The sequence below is a fragment of the Coregonus clupeaformis genome, chromosome 16, assembly GCF_020615455.1.
Source record: "Coregonus clupeaformis isolate EN_2021a chromosome 16, ASM2061545v1, whole genome shotgun sequence".
Taxonomy (NCBI): Eukaryota; Metazoa; Chordata; class Actinopteri; order Salmoniformes; family Salmonidae; genus Coregonus; species Coregonus clupeaformis.
This window is the reverse complement of record NC_059207.1, coordinates 48450983-48467058: the sequence shown is the minus strand read 5'-3', so window position 1 is coordinate 48467058 and position 16076 is coordinate 48450983. Positions and strand designations below refer to the sequence as shown.

At 41.0% G+C, this 16076-nt stretch overlaps 1 protein-coding gene across 1 annotated transcript in view; it reads right to left on the bottom strand.

The window, feature by feature from the left end:
• Positions 1 to 16076, bottom strand: part of LOC121585040 (electrogenic sodium bicarbonate cotransporter 4-like) — a 72969-nt gene that overhangs the window by 39172 nt on the left and 17721 nt on the right. Inside the window, exons 4-12 of the mRNA XM_041901374.2 lie at positions 5473 to 5602; positions 4862 to 5022; positions 4440 to 4595; positions 4061 to 4147; positions 3119 to 3174; positions 1517 to 1674; positions 880 to 967; positions 385 to 539; positions 73 to 201 (exon numbers count right to left, since the gene is read on the bottom strand). Of these exons, the coding sequence (XP_041757308.1) occupies positions 73 to 201; positions 385 to 539; positions 880 to 967; positions 1517 to 1674; positions 3119 to 3174; positions 4061 to 4147; positions 4440 to 4595; positions 4862 to 5022; positions 5473 to 5602 (1120 nt within the window). The remainder of the gene's footprint in view (positions 1 to 72; positions 202 to 384; positions 540 to 879; positions 968 to 1516; positions 1675 to 3118; positions 3175 to 4060; positions 4148 to 4439; positions 4596 to 4861; positions 5023 to 5472; positions 5603 to 16076) is intronic.

Sequence of the window (16076 nt, the reverse complement as noted above, 5' to 3'; positions counted from 1 at the left end):
CATTATCATTCTTCCTAGTCTCCTAACATACATCTAAAAGGTGTCAATCCCAGTTCTCAACCAGTAGCCTACCTCCCAGTGTGTGCCAGCTCTTCTCCCAGTTCGTGAGCCACTGGCATCTCCTCATCCTCCGCGTGGCCTCCACTTCCTCCCACCGTACCATTCGCCTGACCCAGCTCATTCAGAGAGTACACTGACTTCCTGTACACAGAAGGAATAAACACAGGAAGAGAGGGAAGGGAAGTGTTGATGGCAGAAATACTGAGAAGGACCTCATATCTGGGTCTTAGAGGTCAGAAGTGACTTTTGTAGTGTGGGGAAATGATTACGTAATGGAACTAACCTAGATTAACCTAGATTAGAAAACCTAAATATGACTCCAACCTCTTGTCAGCCGTGGGCACCTTCTTAGGGGGCTCGATACGGATTTTGGGGTCCCACTCTCCGGGTGGCAGCACGATTACCTCATCCAAGAACTCATCTATACCTGCAATCAGATCCTCTCGATCTCTAGCCTTGTACGCCACATCACTAAAGAGCTAGAGGGGGGGGGGAGTGAGAAAGAAAGATAGGTTGTGCAGCAGTGCATAATAATGATCTATCTGATTTAGGACCTGTCCTGTCCCCTCATAAAGTAATGGGATGTAAACCCAGGGAACTATTCCTAATTTATGACCGTGGTGGGACTCTGTTCAAAACATGTCAATGTCCATGATAGTGACAGGTGAGGCTGAACGGTACCAACAGCAAGCCATGGAGGCCTCATTATCAGTACGTGAAGTCCACACATTTTTGGCTGACTCAAGTTGCCAGACAATCATGCCTGTATTTCCATGTCATCTGTATTCAAGAAAAAAAAACACATTGACAGAAACTTACATCATCCACCATTAGAGTAGCTATTGCTCGACCAATCTGATTATAGGACTTGGCTTTTCCTGTGGGCCCCAACAGAAGAAACAGGAATCTGTGGTAGTGTGGGGAAAAAGACACCTCAACAATGGCTCACAAAATGTCAAAAGATGTGCTCACATGGGCATAAGAACAGATACAAAGGAGTAGGAAAGGCAGCAATTATGTACAGTATGTGTAAACTATGTCAGACCACAGACCAACATTTTGTACATTTTTGTCATTTTGCAGACACTTATCCAGTGCGACCTACATGCAGTGCATTCAACTAAGGATAGATTAGGTAGTGGGGATAAAATAGACACCTCAACAATGGTTTAGGGCTCATGTTTGCATGGGCATAAGAACAGATACGGAGAGAAAAACTAGAGACAGAAAAAAAGAGTGAGAGAGCGAGAGACAGAGACAGAGAGAGAGAGAGAGAGAGAGAGAGAGAGAGAGAGAGAGAGAGAGAGAGAGAGAGAGAGAGAGAGAGAGAGAGAGAGAGAGAGAGAGAGAGAGAGAGAGAGAGAAACAGATAGACAGACAGAGAGGAGTAAGGGGTAATATGAATCATATGAAATATGATGCTAATGTGTCAGACAGGCAGGCAGACAGCCATTACCTGGTGGGCACAGGAACCTCTGTGAGTCCTCCCAGAGTGGTGGCCTGTGCCAGGCGGACAAAGGCTACAAAGGGCTTATCCAGGAAGTCCACTTCACCCACTAGCACATTAGACGCCTCAGCATCTCTAGGAATCTTTTTCATGAACTTATTCCTTAGCTATGGAGGGAGGGAGGGACAAGAAGGACAGAGTCAGAGAGAGATGATACATCATGGCATATACTGTATGGTATGGACACTGGATTTCTTGTCAGCATAACTGACAAAAATTTTAGGTGAAATTGCATCATATTTTCAAGTCCTAGTCCTAGTTTTTCTTTTATATACCCACATAAATATCACTATATGACACTAATAAATTATTCAAATCCGACAGTGAAAGCATAAAATATGTGCATACAATAGTTTTCTCCTTCTTGACATTGTCAGTGTGTTCTAACAATGCCTTTAGGCTTCTATCTATCCACTCAATGATCTGTTTGAAGAACATCATTACATTTCACCTCAGTGCTCTTCTGGCAGCATATGTTTTTGATGGATAACAAAACTAGTCTCTGAGCGTAAATTCTAATTAATGTAAAAAATCCAAAATCCAATGTAGCCTGGGGCTTGAATATGTGAAATGTGGCCTAGTCTATCAGTTCCACACTGGTACATGACTTACTGTATGCATGTATGCCCCTACGTGTAGTATAAACCACTCAACCATAGACTAAACAGTGAGGGCAGTTTGAAAAGATTGGGATAGCCTGGAAGCCAGTCTGTTTTTGCTTTACACTAGCCAAATAGATGCAGAAACAGTCAAGTTCCCAGAGATGTATTGATTCACATATCTACTGAGTTAAACCCAACGTATTTGTCCAGCACATTATCTCAAGACAATTATTTGGGCATAAGATTCTCAAAGAGGCAACTGTTTCAACCCAATGCTTAGCACACTACGCCTGTCCCTGTCACCATCATTCACAGCATAATAACCCTGCTAACAATGGAATTCTCCTGTGTTTACGGAGGGGCCGTCTGTCTCACTGGGTTTAAATGCTCCTTTTAAATCACCCTTAGAAAAGACTGAGTTGTGAGGCTGCCTGCTCCCGACTGCACTGTGACACCAACACTAAAACAAACACAATCAAAGATTTTATGAGAATTATAACAATACTGGCTCTCATCGGGCTCCCATGGCAACAATGAAATACAACTGCAATACAAATCCTCTGCAGCATACAGCTGCTTGCCAAGCTAAATTAAATGTATATGTAAAATTCAGCACATTTACTGGTTAAATGGATATTGAAAATTCGGCACAAACACATACTGTATGGATACACAAACTCAACACGTTTTGCCATTGCAAAAGAAGGAATATGAATTCCTACAAACACTCTGGTTGCAATTCAATCAAACATCTTTGCGGAAAACTAACATAATTTCTGCACAGAGGAAGTGCACATTTTAAGTAATGAAACTAACCTAAATTAACCTAGATTAGAAAACCTAAATTATATTATGACAATAATTCCGTAAAACCTGTAGTTTCGCTCTGCAAGGATGATGTTTGATTGAATTGAGCCTGCTGAGTTGTAATGTTGTATCAGTGGGTCACCTGGTCTGTGCTCAGAGTGTCTGCAATGTCATTCATACTCCTACTATGGGCATGACCTGTAAAGCAACACAGTACATGTGAATAATTGATCATATCAATGTTGAGGATATGGAGAGTGTTCTATGTATCAAAGACACATGTGCAAATCAACTGAGATTTTCTTCTTCAAATAAAATGAATTCATGCCGTGAAGAGGATTAAATATTATCAGTACAGGGTTCTCCTCAAGATTTTTTAACAAGGTGGTGCTGCTGAGTATGGCCGGGGAGGAGGCCAGGAGGGGGTCAGTGCTTTTACATTTTTTAACACCTGTAACTGCCATTTCCTGCAATCTAGAGCAAAATATGGCCTTATATGATAACAAGTAATATACTTTTTTACATAGTGGTGCAGCGCCTCTCTTACATTCTTTGGGGAGAACCCTGTAGTATTCTCTATAGCTTCAAACACATCTAAAAAGAGAGAAGGGAATAATAGGATATTTAAAGCTGCAATATGTAACTTTTTGGGTGACCCGACCAAATGCACATAGAATATGTATGTTATAGATCTGTCATTCTCATTGAAAGCAAGTATAAAAAGCGGTAGATCTGTTCTATGTGCACTATTTCTATGCTTCCAGTTCTTAAGTTTTGTTTTTGCGTCTTTTACTTTTGGTTTTGTACACCAGCTTCAAACAGCTGAAAATACAATAGTTTTGGTTATGAAAAATATATTTCATAGCGTTTAGATGGTACAATGATTCTCTCCACTATACTTGCTTGTTTTGTCACATAAACTGAAATTAGGCAAACTATTAGAATTTTAGCAACCAGGAAATGGAGGAACGATTTCTGCAGAGTGCATCTTTAAGAGCGATACAAGAAGTCACAGGAAGAGAGTGTGAAAGAAAGAGAAAAAGAGACAGACAGGCTCTAGAGAGATGATGAGAGAGAGACTCACGCAGACGACCATAGCCTCCTGACTGTGATTTCATGCGGAGGTCCTCTATGGAGCGGTTGAATGCGGCCGCTGCACCTGGACTACGAGCTGAGGAGGAAATACAAGTAAGGAAGACAGGAGACTGTTTACGGAGATATACTATAATTTCTCCTTGGGGATAAAGTTTATTTAATTCAATTGAATAAAACTGAGATGACTGCATGGAAAAATTTGTGATAATTTGCAATTAAAGAAAGTGTAAGAAAGCCTATGCAGTGGGCATAATACACTTTTTTAAAAATGTATATAAGTAGGCTGCAAGTGTAAAACTTAGGAAGTACTATAACGTGTATAGGGATACCGATGGCCATACTTGACCATAGAGGAGAGGGACACTCACGGGCACCACCACCGCTGGCCTTGCCCATGTCAACCAGAGAGCGGTGGATGGGCTTCTTGGTCTGGTGCCTGTGCTTTCTCAGGAGGACAAAGGTGATCTTCTCTCTTAGGTCAGGAGACAACATGCCCTCATCTATCTGCCGATCGATGATTTCATCTGCAGGAGAATGTTGTCTTAGTACTGTTTGTAGTATCACTCACAACCAACAGCCTTTCTTGTCAACTATTGGATGCTGTTAGCATCACTAAAATACACTGTACACACTAGGCTAACTGTTCTTAGAAGGGATAACACCTCTGCTTGTCATTTGTGACAGAGAATTTAAATTATTTACAGTACTATCTCTAAACATTAGGTAAGAATCACACAATACTTATTTGGTATGCATTAGTGCTCTGTAAAGGGGAATTTGTGTTGCTCACCAACTATCTGAGGCAGTGAGTATCCCTCCAGATCCAGCAGCACAGTGCCGGTCTGTAGACAGGTCCTGAGCTCAAACAGACTGTGCAGGGACAGGGTGGACACATGGGGCTTGCTCCACCTCTCTCCTCCGTCCTCCACCTTCTCCTCAAACTTCACCCACCTGGACCCCAGTACAGGGACAGAAAGAGGGCATGAGTTGGAGGCATCAAATGAGTTGGAAGGGACAAATAATTCACGTCGAAACTGGTATGATGTAAACACTGACTGCTTGTCTTGGGAATGACACATGCTAACAATAAGACATTAATTCATCATGCATGCCATAATAAACATGAAATGCATGACAAAATTGGTGGGTTCTAGAATGACATCCGTCTATGATAAAGGAGTGGGACAATTTGTTCTATGAAATGTATTTTTGGTATCACCATACGCATGTTAAAATATGAATTAGCCTACACTACAGGTGACTCAGTAGTTGATAGCTATAGCTATAACATAGACTGTCAAAATCTTGGCATGAACTTGACAGACTTGATATTGGCTGTCAAGGCTGGCTTTTACTGTATGTTTCTGTATGTCTGTATGTGATCTATGGGTCAGAAGTCACCTGGCAGACTCTTTCCACTCCAGCTCGTCCCCGTCCTGCTGCAGCGTGTCCATCTCAGTGAAGAGGGTGGGGGTGGGCATGTCATCGTCTTCTCCCAGGATATAGCGGAGACGCTCCGCTGCAGGGGACACTGGGACAAACACACACACACGTCAGACGTCATTACTGCTTGACAGACTCATATTTACTCTGGAGATTTTTGACTTTTATGGATCTGAAATATAAACATGCGTAATCTCTGCCCTGTCTGCCCACTTATTAAGCGGAGAGTTTCAAGCAATTGTGTAACAACAGATGGTGATGATTACATTTCCTAATATTTAAAAGGTCAAGCTGAATATTTGAATTTTTACTGGGTTGTTATAATTCCTCACAGACACACAGGGATGAAGGGATGGTAAGCTGATAAATTAAGCTGATAAATTGGATCAGCAAGTGTAAAAACTTGTTGTTCTCTCTTACCCTTCACTTCAATGGTAATGATCTGATCTTGAGCTTGACAGCATTTCTATCAATCCTACAGGAACATCTGTGACCAGAGGGCTTGGTCTCTACCATGAGGGGTCAATGCTTAGGCCAACTCAGCGACCTGACATACAGTGCCTTCATAAAGTATTCATACCCCTTGACTTATTCCACATTTTGTTGTGTTACAGCCTGAATTAAAGATGGATTCAATTGATTTTTTCCTCACCCATCTACACACAATACCCCATAATGAGAAAGTGAACATGTATTTTTAGAAATGTTAGCAAATGTATTGAAAATGAAATACAGAAATATATCATTTACATAAGTGTTAAAAATGAAAAAAAAAAAGTATTTAACTTATTTGGGTTGTTTTATGAAAGATATAGAAATCTATAGAAAATGCTTATTATTGTAGATGAATGTATGTACAATGTTCATTATGTTAAATACAGTATGTATATCAGAAGCCTTTTATGGATGCTATTGTGACACCTGGTGGACACCTATGGTTTACCTGTAAGAATAGAGAATGAAGGGTTATGGGTAAAGATAAGTGTCAGTAACTCATTAGGACAGGTGATTGCACCTGATGGAAGAGGCCTAGTAGCTCTATAGTATTCTACTTATGTAGTTGCTAAGGTTCCAGATTATAAAATGCCTCATCTATGGAAACCCATAAGGAACCAAACCTGTATTTAGGTGTTTATAGAAGTGGGATTTTAGAATAATGAACCCTTGCCACTACAATAAGTATTCACACACCTGAGTCAATAAATGTTAGAATCCCCTTTGGCAGCAATTACAGCTGTGAGTCTTTCTGGGTAAGTCTGTAAGAGCTTTGCACACCTGTATTTTACAATATTTGCACATTATTCTTTAAAAATTATTCAAGATTGTGTCTACCATGTTGTTGTCATGTGGTGTTGCTACCATGCTGTGTTATCATGTGTTACTGCAATGCTATGTTGTTGTCTTAGGTCTCTCTTTATGTAGGCTCTCTTGTCTTGATGTGTGTTTTGTACCATTTTTTTTATTTTTAATCCCAGCCCCGTCCCCGTAGGAGGCATTTTGCCTTTTGGTAGGCCAGCATTGTAAATAAGAATTTGTTCTTAACTGACTTGCCTAGTTAAATAAAGGTTAAATAAAAAATAAATAAAAAATAAGATCTGTCAAGTTGGTTGTTGATCATTGCTAGACAGGCATTTTCAAGTCTTGCCATAGATTTGCAAGCCAATTTAAATCAAAACTGTAACTAGGCCACTCAGGAATAGGGCTGTTGCAGTGACAACATTACCATCACACCGGCAGTAATGAGTCATGATCGCAGTAAAATTCCACGTTACCGTTGAGTCAAGGTAATCTCTTATGCACTCAGGACATACATTGGTAGTACCCTAACCACCATCAGGTTGCTAATGGCCTGGTACTCAGGGCTCTATTGTCCCTCTAACCATTCTGACATCAATGCAAATGCAAAAAAAATCACATCACACACTTATCATGGAAACAGTATCATGCTTTAAAAACTCACCTCACTGTGATGATCAATTTGAAGAAAGTTCAAAAGCAGGTTGAAACTGAGTGGAAAACATGGTCGTTGTGGATGTTGTTTCAAAGCCTAACACAACGAAACTAAATGGACAGGCTTTCTAAGGTGATGATTCATTCAAAACACAATATGCATAGCCTATTAGAGCTTATGCATATGCATAGGCTTATGAGCCCAAGCCCGAAAAAAAAAAACATGAATTAAAATGATGATTGTGGTGTTGTTATACAATACATAACCTACCACATATTACGCATGGCAGAAAAGCATAAAACAAAACTGATTTAAAGATGTCTTTGGAACATAATTGGTCTAACCTATACTTCAAAATTAAACAAATGTGAGTATTCGCCTTTGAGTGTGGACTGTATTATTATGCATACTGGATAGACTGGTTACCTTATGCTACGCTCCAACATTTCTATCCACGAGTCTGGGAGCGAACAGCCAGCCCTAGGGGATGCTGTTGGTTCATTGATTGTGCAGGGCGGCTTACAGTTTTTGTATTTGTATTTGATTTTGAATAGCCTAGTAATAAGGAATTTTGTATATTTTCATAATTAATAGGCTGACACAACGCTGAGCTGTAGTCAATGAATAGCATTCACACGTACAGTACCAGTCAAAAGTTTGGACACAACTACTCATTCAAGAGTTTTTCTCAATTTTTTACTATTTTCTACATTGTAGAATAATAGTGAAGACATCAAAACTATGAAATAAGTAACTCTGGGTCTTCCATTCCTGTGGAGGTCCTAATGAGAGCCAGTTTCATCATAGCACTTGATGGTTTTTGCGACTGCACTTGAAGAAACGTTCAAAGTTCTTGAAATGTTCCGTATTGACTGACCTTCATGTCTTAAAGTAATAATGGACTGTTGTTTCTCTTTGCTTATTTGAGCTGTTCTTCCATTATATGGACTTGGTATTTTACCACATAGGGCTACCTTCTGTATACCCCCCTACCTTGTCACAACACAACTGATTGGCTCAAACGCATTAAGAAGGAAAGAAATTCCACAAATTAACTATAAAGGCACAGCGGTTAATTTAAATGCATTACAGGTGACTACCTCATGGAGCTGGTTGAGAGAATGCCAAGAGTGTGCAAAGCTATCATCAAGGTAAAGGTGGCTACTTTGAAGAATCTCAAATATAAAATATTATTTGATTTGTTTAACACTTTTTTGGTTACTACATGATTCCATATGTGTTATTTCATCGTTTTGATGTCTTCACTATTATTCTACAATATAAAAAATAGTAAAAAGAAAGAAAAACCATTGAATGAGTAGGTGTGTCCAAACTTTTGACTGGTAGTGTAGGTGTTCCTTTTGTCCAGGTGGGAAAGGGCAGTGTGGAGTGCAGTAGAGATTGCATCATCTGTGGATCTGTTGGGGTGGTATGCAAATTGGAGTGGGTGTAGGGTTTCTGGGATAATGGTGTTGATGTGAGCCATGACCAGCCTTTCAAAGCACTTCATGGCTATAGACGTGAGCGCTACGGTTCGGTAGTCATTTAGGCAGGTTACCTTAGTGTTCTTGGGCACAGGGACTATGGTGGTCTGCTTGAAACATGTTGGTATTACAGACTCAGTCAGGGATTGGTTGAAAATGTCAGTGAAGACACTTGCCAGTTGATCATCGCATGCTCTGAGTACTCGTCCTGGTAATCAGTCTGTTGACCTGTTTAAAGGTCTTACTCACATCGGCTACGGAGAGCGTGATCAGACAGTCGTCCGGAACAACTGATGCTCTCATGCATGCTTCAGTGTTGCTTGCCTCGAAGCGAACATAGACGTAAGTCTGGTAGGCTCATGTCACTGGGCAGCTCGCGGCTGTGCTTCCCTTTGTAGTCTGTAATAGTTTGCAAGCCCTGCCACATCTGACGAGCGTCGAAGCCGGTGTAGTACGATTCAATTTTAGTCCTGAATTGATGCTTTGCCTGTTTGATGGTTCGTAGGAGGGCAAAGCGGGATTTCTTATAAGTGTCTGGGTTAGAGTCTCGCTCTACGTACGGTCACTGTGGGGATGACGTCATCGATGCACTTATTGATGAAGCCAGTGACTGATGTGGTGTACTCCTCAATGCCATCGGAAGAATCCTGGAACATATTCCAGTTTGTGCTAGCAAAACAGTCCTGTAGCTTAGCATCTGTGTCATCTGACCACTTCTTTATTGACCGAGTCACTGGTGCTTCCTGCTTAAGTTTTTGCTTGTAAGCAAAAATCAGGAGGATAGGGTTATGGTCAGATTTGCCAAATGGAGGGCGAGGGAGAGCTTTGTACGCGTCTCTGTGTGTGGAGTAAAGGTGGTCAAGAGTTTTTTTTTCCCTCTGGTTGCACATTTAACATGCTGGTAGAAATTAGGTAAAATGGCTTTAAGTTTCCCTGCATTAAAGTCCCCGGCCACTAGGAGTGCTGCATCTGGATGAGCGTTTTCCTGTTTGCTTATGGCCTTATACAGCTCATTGAGTGCGGTCTTAGTGCCAGCATCGGTTTGTAGTGGTAAATAGACAGCTACAAAAAATATAGATGAAAACTCTCTTGGTAAATAGTGTGGTCTATAGCTTATCATTAGATACTCTACCTCAGATGAGCAAAACCTTTATACCAGGCGGTGTCAGAGGAAGGCCCTAAAAATTGTCAAAAACACCAGCCACCCTAGTCATAGACTGTTCTCTCTGCTACCGCACGGCAAACGGTACCGGAGTGCCAAGTCTAGGTCCAAAAGGCTTCTTAACAGCTTCTACCTCCAAGCCATAAGACTCCTGAACAGCTAATCATGGCTACCCAGACTATTTGCATTGCCCTCCAACCCCACCCCACCCCATCCCCCTCTTTTACGCTGCCGCTACTCTGTTTATTATTCATGCATAGTCACTTTAACTCTAACCACATGTACATATTACCTCAATTACCTTCACTAACCGGTGCCCCCGCACATTGACTCTGTACCGGTACCCCCTGTATATAGCCTCCCTATTGTTATTTTATTGTACTTCTGCTCTTTAATTATTTGCTATTTTTACCATATTGTTGGTTAAGGGCTTGTAAGTAAGCATTTCACTGTAAGGTCTACACCTGTTGTATTCAGCGCATGTGGCAAATAAAAGTTGATTTGATTTGATATCCCGCCAGCTGTATGTTATCCACGTCGTCGTTCAGCCACGACTCGGTGAAACATAAGATATTACAGTTTGTAATGTACTGTTGGTAGGATATCCGTGATCTTAGTTTGTCTATTTTGTTATCCAATGATTGTATGTTGGCTAATAGGACTGATGGTAGAGGCAGATTACGTACTCTCTGTCGGATCCTTACAAGGCATCCCGACCTACGTCCCCGATATCTCTGTCTCTTTCTCATGCGAATGTCAGGGATTTGGGCCTTGTCGGGTGTCTGAAGAAAATCCTTCGCATCCAACTCGTTAAAGAAAAAATCTTCGTCCAGTAAGAGGTGAGTAATCGCTGTCCTGATATCCAGAAGCTCTTTTCGGTCATAAGAGACGGTGGTAGAAACATTATGTACAAAATAAGTTATAAATAACGTGAAAAAACACACAATAGTACAATTGGTTAGGAGCCCGTAAAACAGCAGCCATCTCCTTCGGCGCCATTATCCTTTGTATTCAGGACAAAAATTTCATTTATTGGCCACATTTTTTGCGATTTACTTTAGTGCCTTATTGCAAACAGGATGCATGTTTTGGAATATTTTTTATTCTGTACAGGCTTCCTTTTTTTACTCTGTCATTTAGGTTAGTATTATGGAGTAACTTCAATGTTGTTGATCCATCTTCAGTTTTCTCCTATCACAGCCATTAAACTCTGTAACTGTTTTAAAGTCACCATTGGCCTCATGGTGAAATCCCTGAGCGGTTTCCTTCCTCGCCGGCAAATTAGTTAGGGGGGATGCCTGTATCTTTGTAGTGACTGGGTGTATTGATACACCATCCAAAGTGTAATTAATAACTTCACCATGCTCAAAGGGATATTCAATGTCTGCTTTTTTATTTTATTTTACCCATCTACATTTATTGCCACCGGGGCCCGCCGGTGTAACTGCTAAACTGCTTGCTGACTGTACTGCATGATTGTAGCGGGTTTACTAATGCATTAGTTCTAGTAGCTATGTTGACTATGACGTTAGCTAATATGGTGACAATGATGTAGGCTGTGTGTAGCGGTTAGCGGTTATGATATGAAGGTTTGGCTTGGAACGTTTTATTTTGCCTGGTCACAGACAGCTGATGTGTTGTGCACTGAAGTCCACAAGTGAAGGGAAAAGGTGAGAGGAGGAGAGCGCGTAGATGTGAGAAGGAATTATACAACAGTCAAAGGGATCATGCTGTTTGTATGTGGCTGCTATGAATGTGAACTGTGTTAGTGTGTGATCAGGGGTGTATTCATTCCGCCGATTCTGTTGAAACACGTTTCTGAAATGGAAGCAAACGGAACTAAACGGGGATAAACATACCTGAATTTGTCCAATTGTAACTCTTGTTTGAAACTGTTAGACTAATGATTACACCCTAGATCAGGTTGTAGCAACCTCTTGATGAGTATCAGGTAAATTCAAGTATCATTTAGTAGCCTAAACCTATTGATGTTACATTGAGCTGGGTGAATGGAATATGAATGGCAGTCCAATATGGTGTAATAGAAATAAGGCCATGCTCATTAAAAAAATTATAATCCTCCCTCATCTTAAACGGCACCAACCGCCACTGATATGTACATATAACTAGGGATAGAGTGACTAGGTAGCAGGATAGATGATAAACATTAGCAGCAACTTATGTGATGAGTCAAAAAAGGTACTGCAAAAAGGGTCAATACAGATAGTCTGGGTAGCTATTTGGTTAACTATTTAACTAACCATTAAGCAGTCTTATGGATTGGGGGTAGAAACTGTTCAGGGTCCTGTTGGTTCCAGACTTGGTGCATCGGTACCACTTGCCATGCAGTAGCAGCGAGAATAGTCTATGACTTGGATGGCTGGAGTCTTTGACAATTTTTAGGGTCTTCCTCTGACACCGCCTGGAATAGAGGTCCTGGATGGCTGGGAACCTGGCCCCAGTGATGTACTGGGCCATACGCACTACCCTCTGCAACGCCTTGAGGTCGGATGCCAAGCAGTTGCCATACCAAGCGGTGATGCAGCCAGTCAAGATGCTCTCAATGGTGCAGCTGTAGAACTTTTTGAGGATCTGAGGGCCCATGCCAAATCTTTTCAGCTTCCTGATGGGGAAGAGGCATGTTCATGCTCTCTTCACGACTGTGTTGGTGTGTGTGGACCATGATAGATTCTTAGTGATGTGGACACCGAGGAACTTGACACTGTCGACCCGCTCCACTACAGCACCATCGATGTAGTTCACGATCAGCCCCTTGTCTTGCTAACATTGAAGGAGAGTTTGTTGTCCTGGCACCACACTAGTGCACTAAATAGGGAATAGGGTGCCATTTGGGACGCACACCATATGTGGGTTGTAGTTAGAGGGGGTAGCGAGTGTTGCACTGCAGCTGGTGGTCACAGTGTTCTAACCTAACCTATGGATGGAACCATGGATGGATGTTGCCTTCTATAATAACACACTGAGCTGTAAAAAGCCATGACGGATCAATGGCTTTAAATCATTGTATCAACAGGAACCAACCCGGGAGGGAATTCTTGTTTCATTGCCTGTTTATATGCATTAGTCCCAACAAAGTACCTAATTAGTCAGCCTATGGGAAAGGATAATATAAATATAATCGTATCACTATAGTGATTCTATTTCTATGAGGAAGGACAGTATTGCTGAATGAGACAGAGCATATTAATTTTTCCCAACAAAGAAAACATCAAAACTACTGGGCAAACAAATATTCAGCATAGGAAAAACCATTGGATAAAGTTTTTACCCAACTGGTTAAAATCATCCATGATCTATTGTAAATCATCCATGATCTATCAATGGATGAAGGGAGAGACCAGTCTATTATGGTCAATGCACTGTGTAGACTAGAGGAATGCTCTGTTCTCTATCCACTTGCATTGGACAAGGTTGAGAAGTTAGAGGGCTCATTTAACAAAGTGGTTAGGTACAATTAGTAGGCAGAACAAAGTAGGCTACTGACATTTGGTACAACAAAGTCAACTTAATTTCAGATATTACTTTTGTGGGGGATTTATTATTCTCATAATTGATGGGATGACTAACTTAGAAAGAATGCATTCTTGACTGTGCTGATGTGGGTTGTGTCACCTGGCAAGCTGTGATTGATGTGAAGAGCTGTTTTAGGGGGTAAGATAAGATAATAATTTGTGTCTCCAAATACTAGACTATACTGTTTCTTTGTGATCTGTGAACCATCCTTGGACGTAGGAATGGTGTCTAGGGGAGCTGGCTCTTCTCACCATGACAGGTTGTTATGATAAGAACTTATGCCTGGCAACAGGGATGCGCCAAGGGACTGGGACTAGCCGGTGCGCCAACGGATTGGCTGAGTAAGTCTAAACCACGCTCAGTCTCTACTCTGATTGGCCAGCAGAGAGCGGGAACTGAGAACTGTCAAGCGTATTTGAATAACAATCTGAAACAATGGATTAGTTCTCTGAGTGCCCTGCGAGGTATTTCAAGGAGCCCGTATATACGAAAGTCATATTTACCATTGAAGGTTTTACATTAATTAAAATACTAGTATATCTTAGAAGTCGTGTTGACCTCTTTTGTTCCTAATACCAGATTTGAATTGACGCAACTTTGACACTTTTAAAAACCCTATCCAACTGTAAGCAACTGTAAGAAACTCGCTGACACAAACAGTTTAGAACCACAGTGTGAGAAACTAACTGGTACTGGTAGACAGAGGGCCTGTCACCATAGTAGTATCATTCACACAAGGGAGATTGGGGACATCAAATGGTCTAGTTCTTAAAACATTCTTTATTTCCCAAAATTATTTTACTTTTCTTTATTTAGTGTTTTCTAAGCTTTCATCTCCCAACACTTTGTTGTCCTGAATGTCTTTGTATTTCTTCTCTCAAATATTCAGACTCAGTGTTCCTATTATTCTTGTATATACAGTATAATAGCCCTCTGCTAAGATTGCAGCTGTCCCTCTTAAACCAGCTAACAAGCTGACTGAAAATAACAACTGTGTATTCAAGCTATTGTGCTGCATTGAACTCAATTACATCACATTGAGCAATGTGGACATCCTCACATAGTGAAAACAGCCTCAATTCCATTCAACGAGGTAAGTGTTCTGGCTAAGGGATGCAATTCCAACTCCACCTGATTTATTATATATTTTAGCCTCTCTATTTTGTTTGCTGTAAGTCACAGATCCACTCCCCCAAACAGGACAACATATGCAGTTATCTCAAGGGAAATAACAGCTGGCTATTGAAGCTGAAATATTGTAGTGTCACATTTCCGGTCCGTCAGCATTGTTATGATGACAACAGTCACTGGAGTGTGATGTGACTCATTTGTGGAGTGCATGGAATGGTATCAAACAAATAGAAACCATGTGTTTAATGTGATCATGACTCACTTGTGATGTGTGATTAGACATACGGTAATTTTCATGTAAAAGGACCCAAGAGCACCAATATGTGAAGTTCATAGGAGCATGTCAAATTGGGTGTCAAATGAAAGCTAAGAGTCTACAGTTGAAGTTGGAAGTTTACATACACTTAGGTTGGAGTCATTAAAACTAGTTTTTCAACCACTCCACAAATGTCTTGTTAACAAACTATAGTTTTGGCAAGTTGGTCTACTTTGTGCATGACACAAGTAATTTTTCCAGCAATTGTTTACAGACAGATTATTTCATTTATAATTCACTGTATCACAATTCCAGTGGGTCAGAGGTTTACATACACTAAGTTGACTGTGCCTTTAAACAGCTTGGAAAATTCCAGAAAATGATGTAATGGCTTTAGAAGCTTCTGATAGGCTAATTGACATCATTGAGTCAATTGGAGGTGTACCTGTGGATGTATTTCAAGGCCTACCTTCAAACGCAGTGCCTCTTTGCTTGACATCATGGGAAAAACAAAAGAAATCAGCCAAGACCTCAGAAGAAAAATTGTAGACCTCCACAAGTCTGGTTCATCCTTGGGAGCAATTTCCAAACACCTGAAGGTATCACGTTCATCTGTACAAACAATAGTACGCAGCCGTCATACCGCTCAGGAAGGAGACGCGTTCTGTCTCCTAGAGATGAACGTACTTTGGTGCGAAAAGTGCAAATCAATCCCAGAACAACAACAAAGGACCTTGTGAAGATGCTGGAGGAAACAGGTACAAAAGTATATATATCCACAGTAAAACGAGTCATATATCGACATAACCAGAAAGGCCGCTCAGCAAGGAAGAAGCCACTGCTCCAAAACCGCCATAAAAAAGCCAGACTACGGTTTGCAACTGCACATGGGGACAAAGATCGTACTTTTTGGAGAAATGTCCTCTGGTCTGATTAAACAAAAATAGAACTGTTTGGCCATAATGACCATTGTTATGTTTGGAGGAAAAAGGGGGCAGCTTGCAAGCCAAAGAACACCATCCCAACCGTGAAGCACGGGGGTGG